Here is a 13,081-nt window from a genome sequence, read left to right on the forward strand (position 1 = left end):
ATGAACTATCTTTTTCACCTTTAAGTATTCAAGTACGAAATTCCCTTACTTAGGCATCAAAGAGTTTTTTACAGATTGAGTTTACCCTCATACGGACACTCGGACCCTCGTTCGGATCCTCCTACTTGCAGACAAATTTTTTGCTGAGAACAGTATCCATCAATATATTTTAAAGGCACAATAGATCAAAGTAGAAAAAGCCAATCGAGAATCCAAAGTTCGAAAAGTACTCTCTCTCAATTTCTCAACTCTTTATTTTTTTAATATTAATATAAAAAACAATATTTAACAAAAATTTCATTTCCATTCTCGGATTTTTTTTAAAAATTCTCTTTCCTTTTTCCCTATTTTCATCGTTTAGCCTTTTTCGTTTTGACTATAGTCGCTTCTAGGGATCTTGATCTACGTCGACCCAGTGTGTTCTTTCTTTTTTACAATCATCAACAAGGAACATTTGTAACTCATTATTGTATGTGTCCTTCAATTTAGCATTATATTTCTTTAGGTCTTTTGCAGATTTCCTTTCTTTGCACGAATTGTTTTTTTTTAGGATTTTTTTTTTTTAAAAAAAGAAAACTTATTTCCTTCTAACGTTAGTGACGAACATTATAGAATTGGCTTTCTCCTCACCTAAACTTAAATTGTAAAGGTTGTACAAGTTCTCCCTTTAAGAAGAATTGATGAGTAAGTTCACTTAAGAATATAAAATAATTGCGATTTGATGCAATACTTTATCTCTTAATTTACATAACGGACTTAGGTAATTTTGACCTTATCAACTAGTAAAGATAGATTTTTTAGTCCCATAATTTGAAACAATTTAAAGGATAAGCAAAGGGCCAAGCAAACATAAGGAGGAATCGTCAGATGGCATTATAAGATACATTCATAGGACTTCTTGAAAGGAGTAATAATAAAGTGAGGTACGTGCAATAAAAAAGTTCAATAATAATATATTTTTTAAATTGATTCATCCCAATTTGATACGTTTAGTTCTTATGATATCAATTTTTATTTTACAAAACTGAAAGAGAAAGAATATACTAATTGAAAGAAAAATGATTGTTATTATTCTCAATACGGGTCAATTGCATTATAAATATAAGGGTTAAATATGTTTTTGCTTCCTCAAGTTTAAGTGAATTTTGAAATTAGTCCCTCTTCGAAACTTTATACCAATTTAGTCCTTCATCTTTAGAAATGCGTGAATTTAGTCCATCTTACCAAATTTTGTTAAGTTTATTTGATATTTTAAACGCATTTGATGATAATATTTGAGTTAATATTAAATCGAAAATGTGTCAAACAGTGTAATCAAATCAAATACTATCATCAAATGAGTTTGAAACGTCAGATAAACTTAACAAAATTTAGTTAAAAGGACCAAATTCATGTCTTTTTAAAGATAAAGGACTAAATTTGCCGAAAATTTTGAAGAAGTACTAATTCCAAATTTCACTGAAACTTGAGAGACCAAAAACATATTTAACCCATTTATAATTGGCTTAAATATATATTTGGTCCCTATTTTTAATGTTTTTATTCAATTTCGTCTTCATTTTCGTTTTTTGTTCAATTACGTCCCCATTTTCGTCAAATTTTGGTCAATTTGGTCCTTTTGACTAATGGTATTTAAATAGTTAATGTTTTTAAACAGTACATGTCACGTGCAACTCTTGGTTTTTTTTTTACTTTTTTTAGATTTTTTTTTCTAGATTTTATTTTATTTTTTTTATTTTTTTTTTAAATTTAAATTTTTTTAATTTAAAAAAACTTGTTCACGTGCTAAGTCATAATTGTGCCACGTGTCAATGCTAGTGTCACGTGTCAGTTTGGAGTTGTATTATTTCTTTTTGTTCAATTTAGTCTCGATATTCGTTATTTTTTTTTCAATTCAGTCTTTATATTTGTTATTTTTGTTTAATTTAGTCCAGAACAATTTAATTTTTAAAATTGACATAATTATTAGTTATTTTTGAAATTCAATTATAAATTATTATATTTAATTATAAATTGATTATAATTCTTAGATTCAATTGTTAAATAGATTATAATTATTTAAAATAATACTAAAATATAATTATTAAAATTTTAAAAATATATATTAACATTTGTAACATTGATATTTAAATCTAAAATATTTAATATTTTTATTGCATTTCATATATTAAAATCAAAATATTTTATATTTAAATGTTAATTTTACAAATATTAGTTTACTTTTCTAAAATATTTTCAATATTTTCAATATTTTTAAATATCAATTTTAAAATTATTTTAGAATATAAATATCAGAAAAAAATATTTAATAATTATATTCTTATAATATTTAAAATAATTATATTCTATTTAGCAATTAAATATAAAAGATATTAGATAAAAATGTCAATTTTAGAAAAAATATTAATATCATTTGTATAAAAGATATTAAATTTGGTGTTAATTTGAAAGGGATAAAATTGATTTATTTTAACAAAAATTGGAATTAAATTGAACAAAAATAACAAATATCGAGACTAAATTGAATAAAAAAAATAACTCAACCACAAAGTGACACGTGATGTAATATCCCATTTAACAGTCTAAACCATCAAACAAAACATTGCATATCTGATAGTTCAAAGCATAGAACCCAAAATATAAACAGTATGTTACAGTCATCCCACAAAAACTAGATAAACTGCTATACAATTTATATACACAACTTGCACTAGAGTTTTCAAAAGAGAAAACACAAGTCTAAACTAAAAACACTAGAATTTCCATAGAACTCTACTGTGCAACATTTCTTCCTCTTCCCTGCACGGGGCTAGCTGCAAGCTCTTCAACTGCTCACACCAATCAGGTGACCATGGCAAGAAATAACAGACACCAAAAAGAAAAGAGACAAAAGAAGGGTAAGCTAATGATTTAAAAAGAGAACTTAAATCAATTTTATAGTTAATAACATACAAAAGCACAAATAATCAATTAGTTTCACACAAATTAATAATCTAAGACCCACTTAATCCGGATTCATGCATTGAAGTTGGATCCAGGCAGTTGTGCACTTGTAGTGGCATCTCATGCTCTGTAGAGCGACAGATACAGAGTAAAACTCTACCACATACAAGGTTAGTCCGTTAACACCTATGGTCAAGGAAAAACCCCTAGGCTAGGACCTCCTGCTCCTCTCACCACATACCTCATTCCTCTCTACTTGAGAATTTGAATGGTTATTAGAGCGTCAGGATAACTGCCAAGACAATCCCTACCTCAATACATACACTACCACAATCATTGCTAATCCTCCTTAGGTTAGCATCAACTAATCTCAACTCAGTATCATATAGACAATCTCATATCATATACTCATCATTCATAATAATTAAAAAGCTTCCATAACTACAAAAATATCATTCAAATCACTCAAGAATGCAAGTTTCAATTTCGTACTTACTCGCCCAACTAGTATCACTCGCCCAACCACTGGCTGATGCTCGCCCAGCTAGTAGCACTAGCCCAGCCACTGGTACAGGTATGGAATTTCCCCCTGGAAATTCGCCCAACTAGTACCACTCGCCTATGCTCGCCTAGCTAGTAGCACTCGCCTAGCCACTAGTCCAGGATTGGAATTTCCTAACTTGAAAATTTGCCCAGCGAGTCTGCGAATCTGCATAATTCTGCAGATCAGTGTTCTCCATAATTATGCAGATCAACTTATTGGCCCAGCGAGGACGCTTGCCCAGCGAGTAAGCAAATCTACACAATTCTACAGAAGTTGATTTAAGCAAAATTATACCTATTCAACCAATCCATACAACCCCGAAACCTCTACAGAGACAATTTGAGTATCACACATTAATTCTATCAACATAATCACACAAATTGCATCCAATTGCACCTATAGCATACAGTTATTCTCAAACATCAGATAAAACCTAAGTATTTATCATTTTCAAACATCACAACCCAGTCTACATATCAAACACATCAGTCAATTATAGAATAATCATGTAATAACATTTCTAATAGATTTGTGAGACATGATAAATATTAGTTTCCCTTACTTGAGATACTATACAAATAGTTCACAGAGAGTCCAAATACACCTCACAACCTGACAAAGTCCCCAATTCTCCCTAAGAACAACAAGAACATGATCAGAGTGCATCAATAGAACCACTGATCAGTGGAAAAACATAAGGAGAACTCAGAAGGTACATGCGGTCTAAAATGATCCGCATGCAATGAGATTTAGACAAAAACAGAGAAAAGAGCAGAAAATCAACTTACTCTGTTTGAGAAATTGATCGGACAGAAACGTAGGGTGTGTCGCAGGGATCCCCCTAGCGGTCTCTGATCGTTGAACAGATGATTACAGGAGTCCGAAACTTAGAGAGAAGGCAGAGAGGATTTTAGAAACAGTTCTTAGAGAGATAAAGTGTTTATAACTAATGAAACTTGTTTATTAGATTTCTATTTATATTTAAGATTTTTAATAATAAAATAATTAATTTCCATTATTTTAGACACTTACTCATTCTAAACTACTATTTTTCTAGGTCCTCACATTCTCCCCAACAACAAAATTTTTGACCTCGAAAATTAGACTTACTAGGAAATAGATAAGGATATGACTTCATCATATCCTCCTCCAACTCCCAAGTGGAATCACCTGTCCTACTATCCCAGACAACCTTGACTAAGTTGATGGTCTTTCCTCTGTGATGTTTCGTCTGACGGCCATCTAAGCCAATTGGTTGCAGTTCCACTGAAAGGTCTTCTTTAACTTGTACATCATCCACCTCTAGAACATGTGAACCATCAGGTACATACTTCCTCAATTGAGATACATGGAATACCAGATGTAAATTAGCCAACTAAGGGGGCATTGCAATCTCATAAGCTACTGGCCCCACTCGATTTAGAATCTGATAAGGACCAATATACTTAGGAGAGAGTTTCCTTGAACGAATCGTTCTCCCTACTCCAGTGGTTGGGGTCACCTTCAGGAAAACATGATCCCCTGTTGAAAACTCTAACGGTCTCCTCCTTTGGTCGGCATAAGACTTTTGCCTACTTTGTGAAGCCTTCATCCTTTCTTGAATTAATTTTACTTTTTCTGTGGTCTGCTGTAGTAACTCAGGTCCCACCAAAACTGCCTCTCCATCTTGATACCAACATAGAGGACTGGTCAACCTTTTCTTAAGTTCTTGAAAACTTTCCTCACATTTATCCGTCCAAGCAAAAGGCTGATCCTTGCGAGTAAGGTGTGTTAGAGGTGCTACTATTTTAGAAAATCCCTCAATGAATCTTCGATAGTAACCAGCTAATCGCACAAAACTTCTAATTTATGTTACCGACTTTGGTCGTTCCCACTGTACCACGACATCCACTTTAGCTGGGTCCACTGATATTCCTAGAGAAGATATCACATGGCCCAAAAACTGAACCTCTCGCATCAAAAACTCACACTTTGATAGTTTAGCATACAACTTTTCCTCCCTCAAAATCCCAAGTACTGTTCTTAAGTGTTGAACATGATCTTCATGAGTTTTGGAGTAGATAAGGATGTCGTCTATAAAAACAACGACAAACTTATCGAGAAAAGGTCTGAAAATTCTGTTCATATAGTCCATGAATAAGGCAGGAGCATTAGTCACACCAAAAGGCATAACTACGTACTCATAATGCCCATATCTAGACCTAAAGGCTGTCTTCTGTACATCCTCAGCCTTGACCAGAATCTGATGATATCCTGACCGCAAATCAATTTTTGAAAACACCACAGCTCCGTTCAATTGATCCATAAGGTCATCAATCCTGGGCAGAGGGTATTTATTCTTGATGGTCAACTTGTTTAGTTGTTTGTAGTCTACACATAATCTGGAGCTTCCATCCTTCTTCTTTACAAGCAACACCGGTGCTCCCCAAGGCGACACACTAGGTCAGATAAATTGCTTTTCTAATAATTCCTCTATTTGTTTCTTCAACTCTACCAACTCAGCTGGAGCCATTCTGTATGGAGCTATTGATACTGGTCCTGCTCCAGGCACTAGATCAATCGAGAACTCCACTTCCCTTTGAGGAGGTAGTCCTGGCACTTCATCAGGAAATACATCCTCAAACTCTCTCACCACAGAGATGCCAATGCTTTTATCATCTTTCTCAACATTTACATGAGTCAAGATAACAAAGCATCGAGAACCCTCTCTGATTTCCTTTAACACCTGCTGAGAAGACAACAACTCTGACTCTTCAGAGTTAGGAAACAATAGGGTTTTCTTACTGCAATCAATAAGAATGTGATTGGCAGCCAACCAATCCATCCCTAAGATCACATCCAAACTCTGTAGCAGCAAACAAATGAGATTGACTCTAAATTGACGCCCCTCTACATTCACTGGGCATCTGGCACACAACATTGACGTCTTTACTAAACCTGAAGCTGGAGTTGACACTATAAGATCATATTGTAACTCTTTCACAGGCAGACATAACTCTTTAACACAACCCTCAGACACAAAAGAATGTGTTGCTCCCGAGTCAAATAGAACACTCAAGCTTTTACCAGCTATCAAACAACTATCGATAATAAGATTACCTGAAGCAGATGCTTCTGTTCCAGACATTGCATAAACCCTCCCTACAGCTTGGGGTCTGCCACCTCTATTCCTCTGTTGTGCGGGCTGTTGGGATTGACTCACTACCCTTCTAGCGGAAGGGCAATCTCTGGCAAAGTGTCCCTCTACTCCACATGAATGGCATTTTCCACCTTTTCCCAGCCTTGGACAGTTACTCTTTAAATGAGGTCCGCCACATGCAAAACACTGCACTCGACCTTGTTGAAACTATTGCTGAGAGGAAGCCCCTCTAAACCCCTGAGGTTGAGGTCTAGAGTAAGGTTTTATCCTTTCCTCAAGTCTAACTCTGAACCCAGATGGTCCTCCTACTCTATGTGGTTCTTGTCTTTGTTGGACTTCTACTTCTGCTTTGAGCTTCTCCATAACTCTTGCTTTCTCTACTAAGGTAGGGAAATCCTTAATAGATAGAGGTACCACCATTAACTTAATGTCACCTCTAAGGCCATTTTCAAACTTCCGGCATCTCCATTCTTCGTCAACAGCTATGGTATGGAAACGTCCCAAATGTTTAATTTTTTTTGTATATTCTGCCACAGACATGTTTCCCTGTACCAATTGGAGAAATTCAACTTTCTTAGCATACCAGATACTATCTGGGAAATATTCTGTCAGGAAACACTTTTTAAACACATCCCAAGACACTTCCTCTCTTTTCTCTTCCAACATCATCTTCATACTCGCCCACCAGTGCTCGGCTTCACCGGTGAGCATATAAACAGTATAAGCCAACCTGTTTTCTGCAGGGCATCTCTTAGCTTCAAACACCCTTTCCATATCCTTCATCCATTGATCAACTTCGTCAGGACTGACTTTTCCATTAAACTTGGTGGGATGGTGTTGCAGAAAATCCTCCAAACTCCATTCTCTGATCTGATGAGGTGGGAATTGTGAAGGGCCAGCTGACGTTCTGTTTGCTTCAAGTTGGGAGAGAGCATCAAGATGTCTTTGCTGAGTTGCCTCTGCGGCTACCCGAGCAGTTTCCATTTGCTACAAGGACAGATTGTGTTACTCCACCATTGAGGCATGTTGTTGTTGCATAGCTGCTACCATAGCTTCTATTGCCCGCACAAGATCGGGCAAATCCGAAGTTGGTGGGGCTGGAGGTGGCCTATTTGCCATAACTTTTTTGTTTACATAAAGAACAACCATCAGCTTAACTTGCAAACACTACTATATCTAAAAAAAATGCCTAGAGGAAGCTAAGCATACCCAACCTACAGATCCTAAAGGAACTACAACTCTGATACCAAAAATGTAACATCCCATTTAACAGTCTAAACCATCAAACAAAACATTGCATATCTGATAGTTCAAAGCATAGAACCTAAAATATAAATAGTATGTTACAGTCATCCCACAAAAACTAGATAAACTGCTATACAATTTATATACACAACTTGCACTAGAGTTTTCAAAAGAGAAAACACAAGTCTAAACTAAAAACACTAGAATTTCTATAGAACTCTATTGTGCTGCATTTCTTCCTCTTCCCTGCACGGGGCTAGCTGCAAGCTCTTCAACTGCTCACACTAATCAGGTGACCATGGCAAGAAATAACAGACACCAAAAAGAAAAGAGACAAAAGAAGGGTAAGCTAACGATTTAAAAAGAGAACTTAAATCAATTTTATAGTTAATAACATACAAAAGCACAAATCATTAATTAGTTTCACACAAATTAATAATCTAAGACCCACTTAATCCGGATTCATGCATTGAAGTTGGATCCAGGCAGTTGTGCACTTGTAGTGGCATCTCATGCTCTGCAGAGCGACAGATACAGAGTAAAACTCTACCACATACAAGGTTAGTCCGTTAACACCTATGGTCAAGGAAAAACCCCTAGGCTAGGACCTCCTGCTCCTCTCACCACATACCTCATTCCTCTCTACTTGAGAATTTGAATGGTTTTTAGAGCTTCAGAATAACTGCCAAGACAATCCCTACCTCAATACATACACTACCACAATCATTGCTAATCCTCCTTAGGTTAGCATCAACCAATCTCAACTGAGTATCATATAGACAATCTCATATCATATACTCATCATTCATAATAATTAAAAAGCTTCCATAACTACAAAAATATCATTCAAATCACTCAAGAATGCAAGTTTCAATTTCGTACTTACTCGCCCAGCTAGTATCACTCGCCCAGCCACTGGCTGATGCTCGCCCAGCTAGTAGCACTAGCCCAGCCACTGGTACAGGTATGGAATTTCCCCCTGGAAATTCGCCCAGCTAGTACCACTCGCCCAGCCACTGGCCTATGCTCGCCCAACTAGTAGCACTCGCCCAGCCACTGGTCCAAGACTAGAATTTCCTAACTTGAAAATTCGCCCAGCGAGTCTGCGAATCTGCATAATTCTGCAGATCAGTGTTCTGCATAATTATGCAGATCAACTTATTGGCCCAGCGAGGATGCTTGCCCAACGAGTAAGCAAATCTACACAATTCTACAGAAGTTGATTTAAGCAAAATTATACCTATTCAACCAATCCATACAACCCCAAAACCTCTACAGAGACCATTTGAGTATCACACATTAATTCTATCAACATAATCACACAAATTGCATCCAATTGCACCTATAACATACAGTTATTCTCAAACATCAGATAAAACCTAAGTATTTATCATTTTCAAACATCACAACCCAGTCTACATATCAAACACATCAGTCAATTATAGAATAATCATGTAATAACATTTCTAATAGATTTGTGAGACATGATAAATATTAGCTTCCCTTACTTGAGATACTATACAGATAGTTCACAGAGAGTCCAAATACACCTCACAACCCGACAGAGTCCCCAATTCTCCCTAAGAACAACAAGAACATGATCAGAGTGCATCAATAGAACCATTGATCAGTGGAAAAACATAAGGAGAACTCAGAAGGTACATGCGGTCTACAATGATCCGCATGCAATGAGATTTAGACAAAAACAGAGAAAAGAGAAGAAAATCAACTTACTCTGTTTGAGAAATTGATCGGACAGAAACGTAGGGCGTGCCGCAGGGATCCCCCTAGCGGTCTTTGATCGTTGAACAGATGATTATAGGAGTCAGAAACTTAGAGAGAAGGCAGAGAGGATTTTAGAAACAGTTCTTAGAGAGATAAAGCGTTTATAACTAATGAAACTCGTTTATTAGATTTCTATTTATATTTAATAATAAAATCATCGAGTTCCATTATTTTAAACACTTACTCATTCTAAACTACTATTTTCTAGGTCCTCACAAGTGACACTAGCATTGACACATGACACAATTGTGAGTTGACATGTGAACAATTTTTTTGAAATTAAAAAATTTAATTTTGTTAAAAAATAAAAAAAATAAAAATTTAAATTTTCTTTAAAAAATCAAAAAAACCAAGAGCTAACACATGGCATATACTGTTCAACAACGTTAACTATTTAAATACTATTAGTGAAAAAGAACAAATTGACCAAAATTTGACGAAAATGAAAACCTAATTGAACACAAATCGAATATGAGAACCAAATTGAATAAAAATAACAAAAATAGAGACCAAATCTATATCGAAACCATTTATAATATTTGCACTAACAAAAATCTAATTGAGATTCTCCTAAACTAATTGATTGTTATTATTCTCCAAAAGTTTAAGAAACATTATTTTAACTAAAAAACCTTATTCAACGACTAAAACAGAAAAATGATAAAGTAAATAAAGATGCCAAGAGTGTAACCAAAAATATTTAAACAACAATCCTTGAAATTCAGCTAGGGATTTATATCTGATACGTAAAATTCACGTATATTATATTTTCCATTGGGCCAAAGTTAGAACAACATGAGAGAATGAGAGTTTTTAAAAATGTCATAGTAAATCTTTTTTACAAAATGTGTTTTCTGCACTAGTGTTTAAAGATCTCAGCTTATATACCTCTCTTGGGAGATAGTTTAGACTAGTGGAAAGGTACCCATGATCTCCAACAAGTTGTATATATATGATCCAGTTGTCAGAATCTTAATCACCTCCTTTACTTAAAACCATAGGCTCCAAGTAATACACTTTCCGGTTCAATCCCTGGATAGCTTCCGTCGCCTGTGATGATTATAGCAAAGATAAACTATTGAGAAATTCTTAAATATATGTTCATTCTTGATACTTAGTGTTGAATCTAACAAGTTCACAACACATGGATTATAAAAAAAAGAAAACACATTCAAAAAAAAGTTTCAAAATCATATAAAGAATGTCAATTCTTACCGTATTATCTTTCGGTACGTCTTTTACGTCATCTTGAAACCATAATCGACTCCATTTATCCGGTTCCTTTTGGCATCTTTGACGAATAATTTCTCTTCCCATGTGTTTTAACAAAGGATGCACTTGAAGTTTGTTATGTCTGTCCACTTTTATGAGGCCACGTTCTATGAGAACTGTTATTCCGATATCACCATGTAGTCCACAGTCATTTAATATCCGTGTGACATGGCCTCTTTCTTTACCAATAAAAAAGCAACAAACATCAATAAATATATCTTTTTCCGTATCATGTAAACCGTCAAAACTTATTTTTAATTTCTCTTCAATTTGATCAATGGGAATTATTTTTAATTTCGACGATACACTTTCCCACTCCTCCATTGTCTTCTCACATAAAAAGGAACCAAGGACCTCAAGAGCTAGTGGTAGTCCTCCACAATAAGGAGTTACGTTTCTTCCATGTTCATGCAATTCTTTTCTTGGTTTTGCTTCTCTAAAGGCATGCCAACTTAAAAGCTCAAGGGAATCATTTTCGTTCATAACATCCATTTTATACACATAATTAACTTTTATTTGGTTCAGCAAGTTAACATCTCTAGTTGTAATGATTATCACAGTTCCTTGACCGAACCATTCACGATTCCCGCATAGGTTTTCTAACTGGCCAAACTCACTCACATCATCAAGCACAATGAATAACTTTTTTCGAGTAAGTCCATTCTCGATCATAGTTCTTCCCATCCCAACGCTTTCCACCTCCAACTTAGATTTTAGGATATCAGAAAGAAGATTTTCTTGCAAATCAACATACCTTTCGTTTTTTGGATCCCAAACATCACTAATATTCTCAATAAAACTCTTTCCAATGAATTCACGATAAATTCGATTGTAGATGGCTTTGGCTATGGTTGTTTTACCTGATCCTCCCATTCCCCATATCCCTATCATACACACTTTGGTGGAATGATTTTCAATACATGCAATCACCTTTTCCACGTGTGACTCTAATCCAACAGGATATTGGGTAATAAACAAGTCTTTATAGTCCAGTATCATCTTAACGCGGCTAACAATTCCCTCTACAAGTTCAGCATCATGCCTTCAAGATGAATCATAATGTGTTACCATTCATTCGGTCTCAAACGAAAGAAAGTAGGAAGGATTCATTTCTTTACCTGAAATTTCTGAGATCCCAACAAGTGATACTTGCAGCTTTGGTGAGTGCACGACTCCACCTGGACAACGCATGTTCCACTTGTTCTCCTGAATAGCTTTTGTGTGCAGCTTCTTCCAACGCTTGTCCAAAATCATACTTCTGATGGCGTACATCCAACTTGTCAATCTCGTAAAACACAGGCATAAGTATTTGGCCAAAAGTTTCGTGGCATTCAATGATTTTTTCAAGTTCACGAAGACAGCAGGTAGATTCAGCGTATGATTTGGTGAAAACAATTATTGTAGCCTTAGTGCCTCCTATTGCTCGCATGTGCTCTTCCCGCTTCGGTCCCTCCGGCAGATTCTCCTCTTTAATCAAAGTTTTGACTTGAGCTTGTAAAAGGGCATAATGGAGATGAGAAATGAACCTTCTACCGATGTCTTCTCCCCAAAAGTTGATGAACACATCGTATATGAAATGGGGTTCTAATGTTAAGAAGGATGAAGATGATGAAGAAGATGCAAACTCCATGAAGAAATTGAACTCAACTCTTCAAAGATAAAGCAATAACGTTAATTAAAGATGTTAAAATAACAGTTGTTTATGGGCTTATCATCTCATCAAACAGTCTGCTATAACAAATTTCAGGATAAAATTATTTGTCGATTTACAAGTTGCCATATAACAAAGGATGCTAATAAAAAAAGTTGAAATACATAGAACCTTCAATTATTTTATATTAAGAACGACAAATAGTTGGTGAAAAGATAGACTCCATAATATATAAGTAATTCCTAGTGGCAAAAGAAAACCGTTAGTTCGGGAAAGATCCCAATCACTCTTATCCTCTCGCTTTAACAAAAAAATTTCTCTCTTAGCCATTCACGTTTATCTGTTGGGAACAATTCCCATCACCATCTTTGTGTTACTATTATTTTTTATTCTAAAAAACTATTAATTTTGTTGCAAAAGAAAAAAAAAACTGATATTCATATATCTGGAAAATAGCAGTTGTAACCTCCCATTTAATACATAAACTTACTTAAATGACACG

General features: G+C 35.1%; 2 protein-coding genes across 2 annotated transcripts; both read right to left on the reverse strand.

Annotated features, from left to right (window-relative positions):
- Nucleotides 1-4,368: 4,368 nt before the first annotated feature.
- LOC114190547 (uncharacterized) lies at nt 4,369-10,608 on the reverse strand. The gene is given in 5 exon segments (XM_085667347.1): nt 4,369-6,812; nt 6,852-8,146; nt 9,380-9,451; nt 9,606-9,666; nt 10,545-10,608. Coding segments are annotated over 2 exon segments (1,806 nt in total). The 5' UTR covers nt 7,776-8,146; nt 9,380-9,451; nt 9,606-9,666; nt 10,545-10,608; the 3' UTR covers nt 4,369-5,930.
- Nucleotides 9,752-12,679, reverse strand: LOC114165826 (disease resistance protein RUN1-like). Its single transcript, XM_028050421.2, has 3 exons — nt 12,047-12,679; nt 10,872-11,970; nt 9,752-10,706 (listed from the first exon to the last, which is right to left on the reverse strand). Exons 1-3 carry the CDS (start codon nt 12,556-12,558, stop codon nt 10,629-10,631), a joined length of 1,689 nt encoding a protein of 562 aa, XP_027906222.1. The 5' UTR covers nt 12,559-12,679; the 3' UTR covers nt 9,752-10,628.
- Between the last annotated feature and the right edge of the window lie 402 nt (nt 12,680-13,081).

Source organism: Vigna unguiculata, chromosome 10 (assembly GCF_037176805.1).
Source record: "Vigna unguiculata cultivar grain cowpea cultivar isolate G323 ecotype 2 chromosome 10, ASM3717680v1, whole genome shotgun sequence".
NCBI lineage: Eukaryota > Viridiplantae > Streptophyta > Magnoliopsida > Fabales > Fabaceae > Vigna > Vigna unguiculata.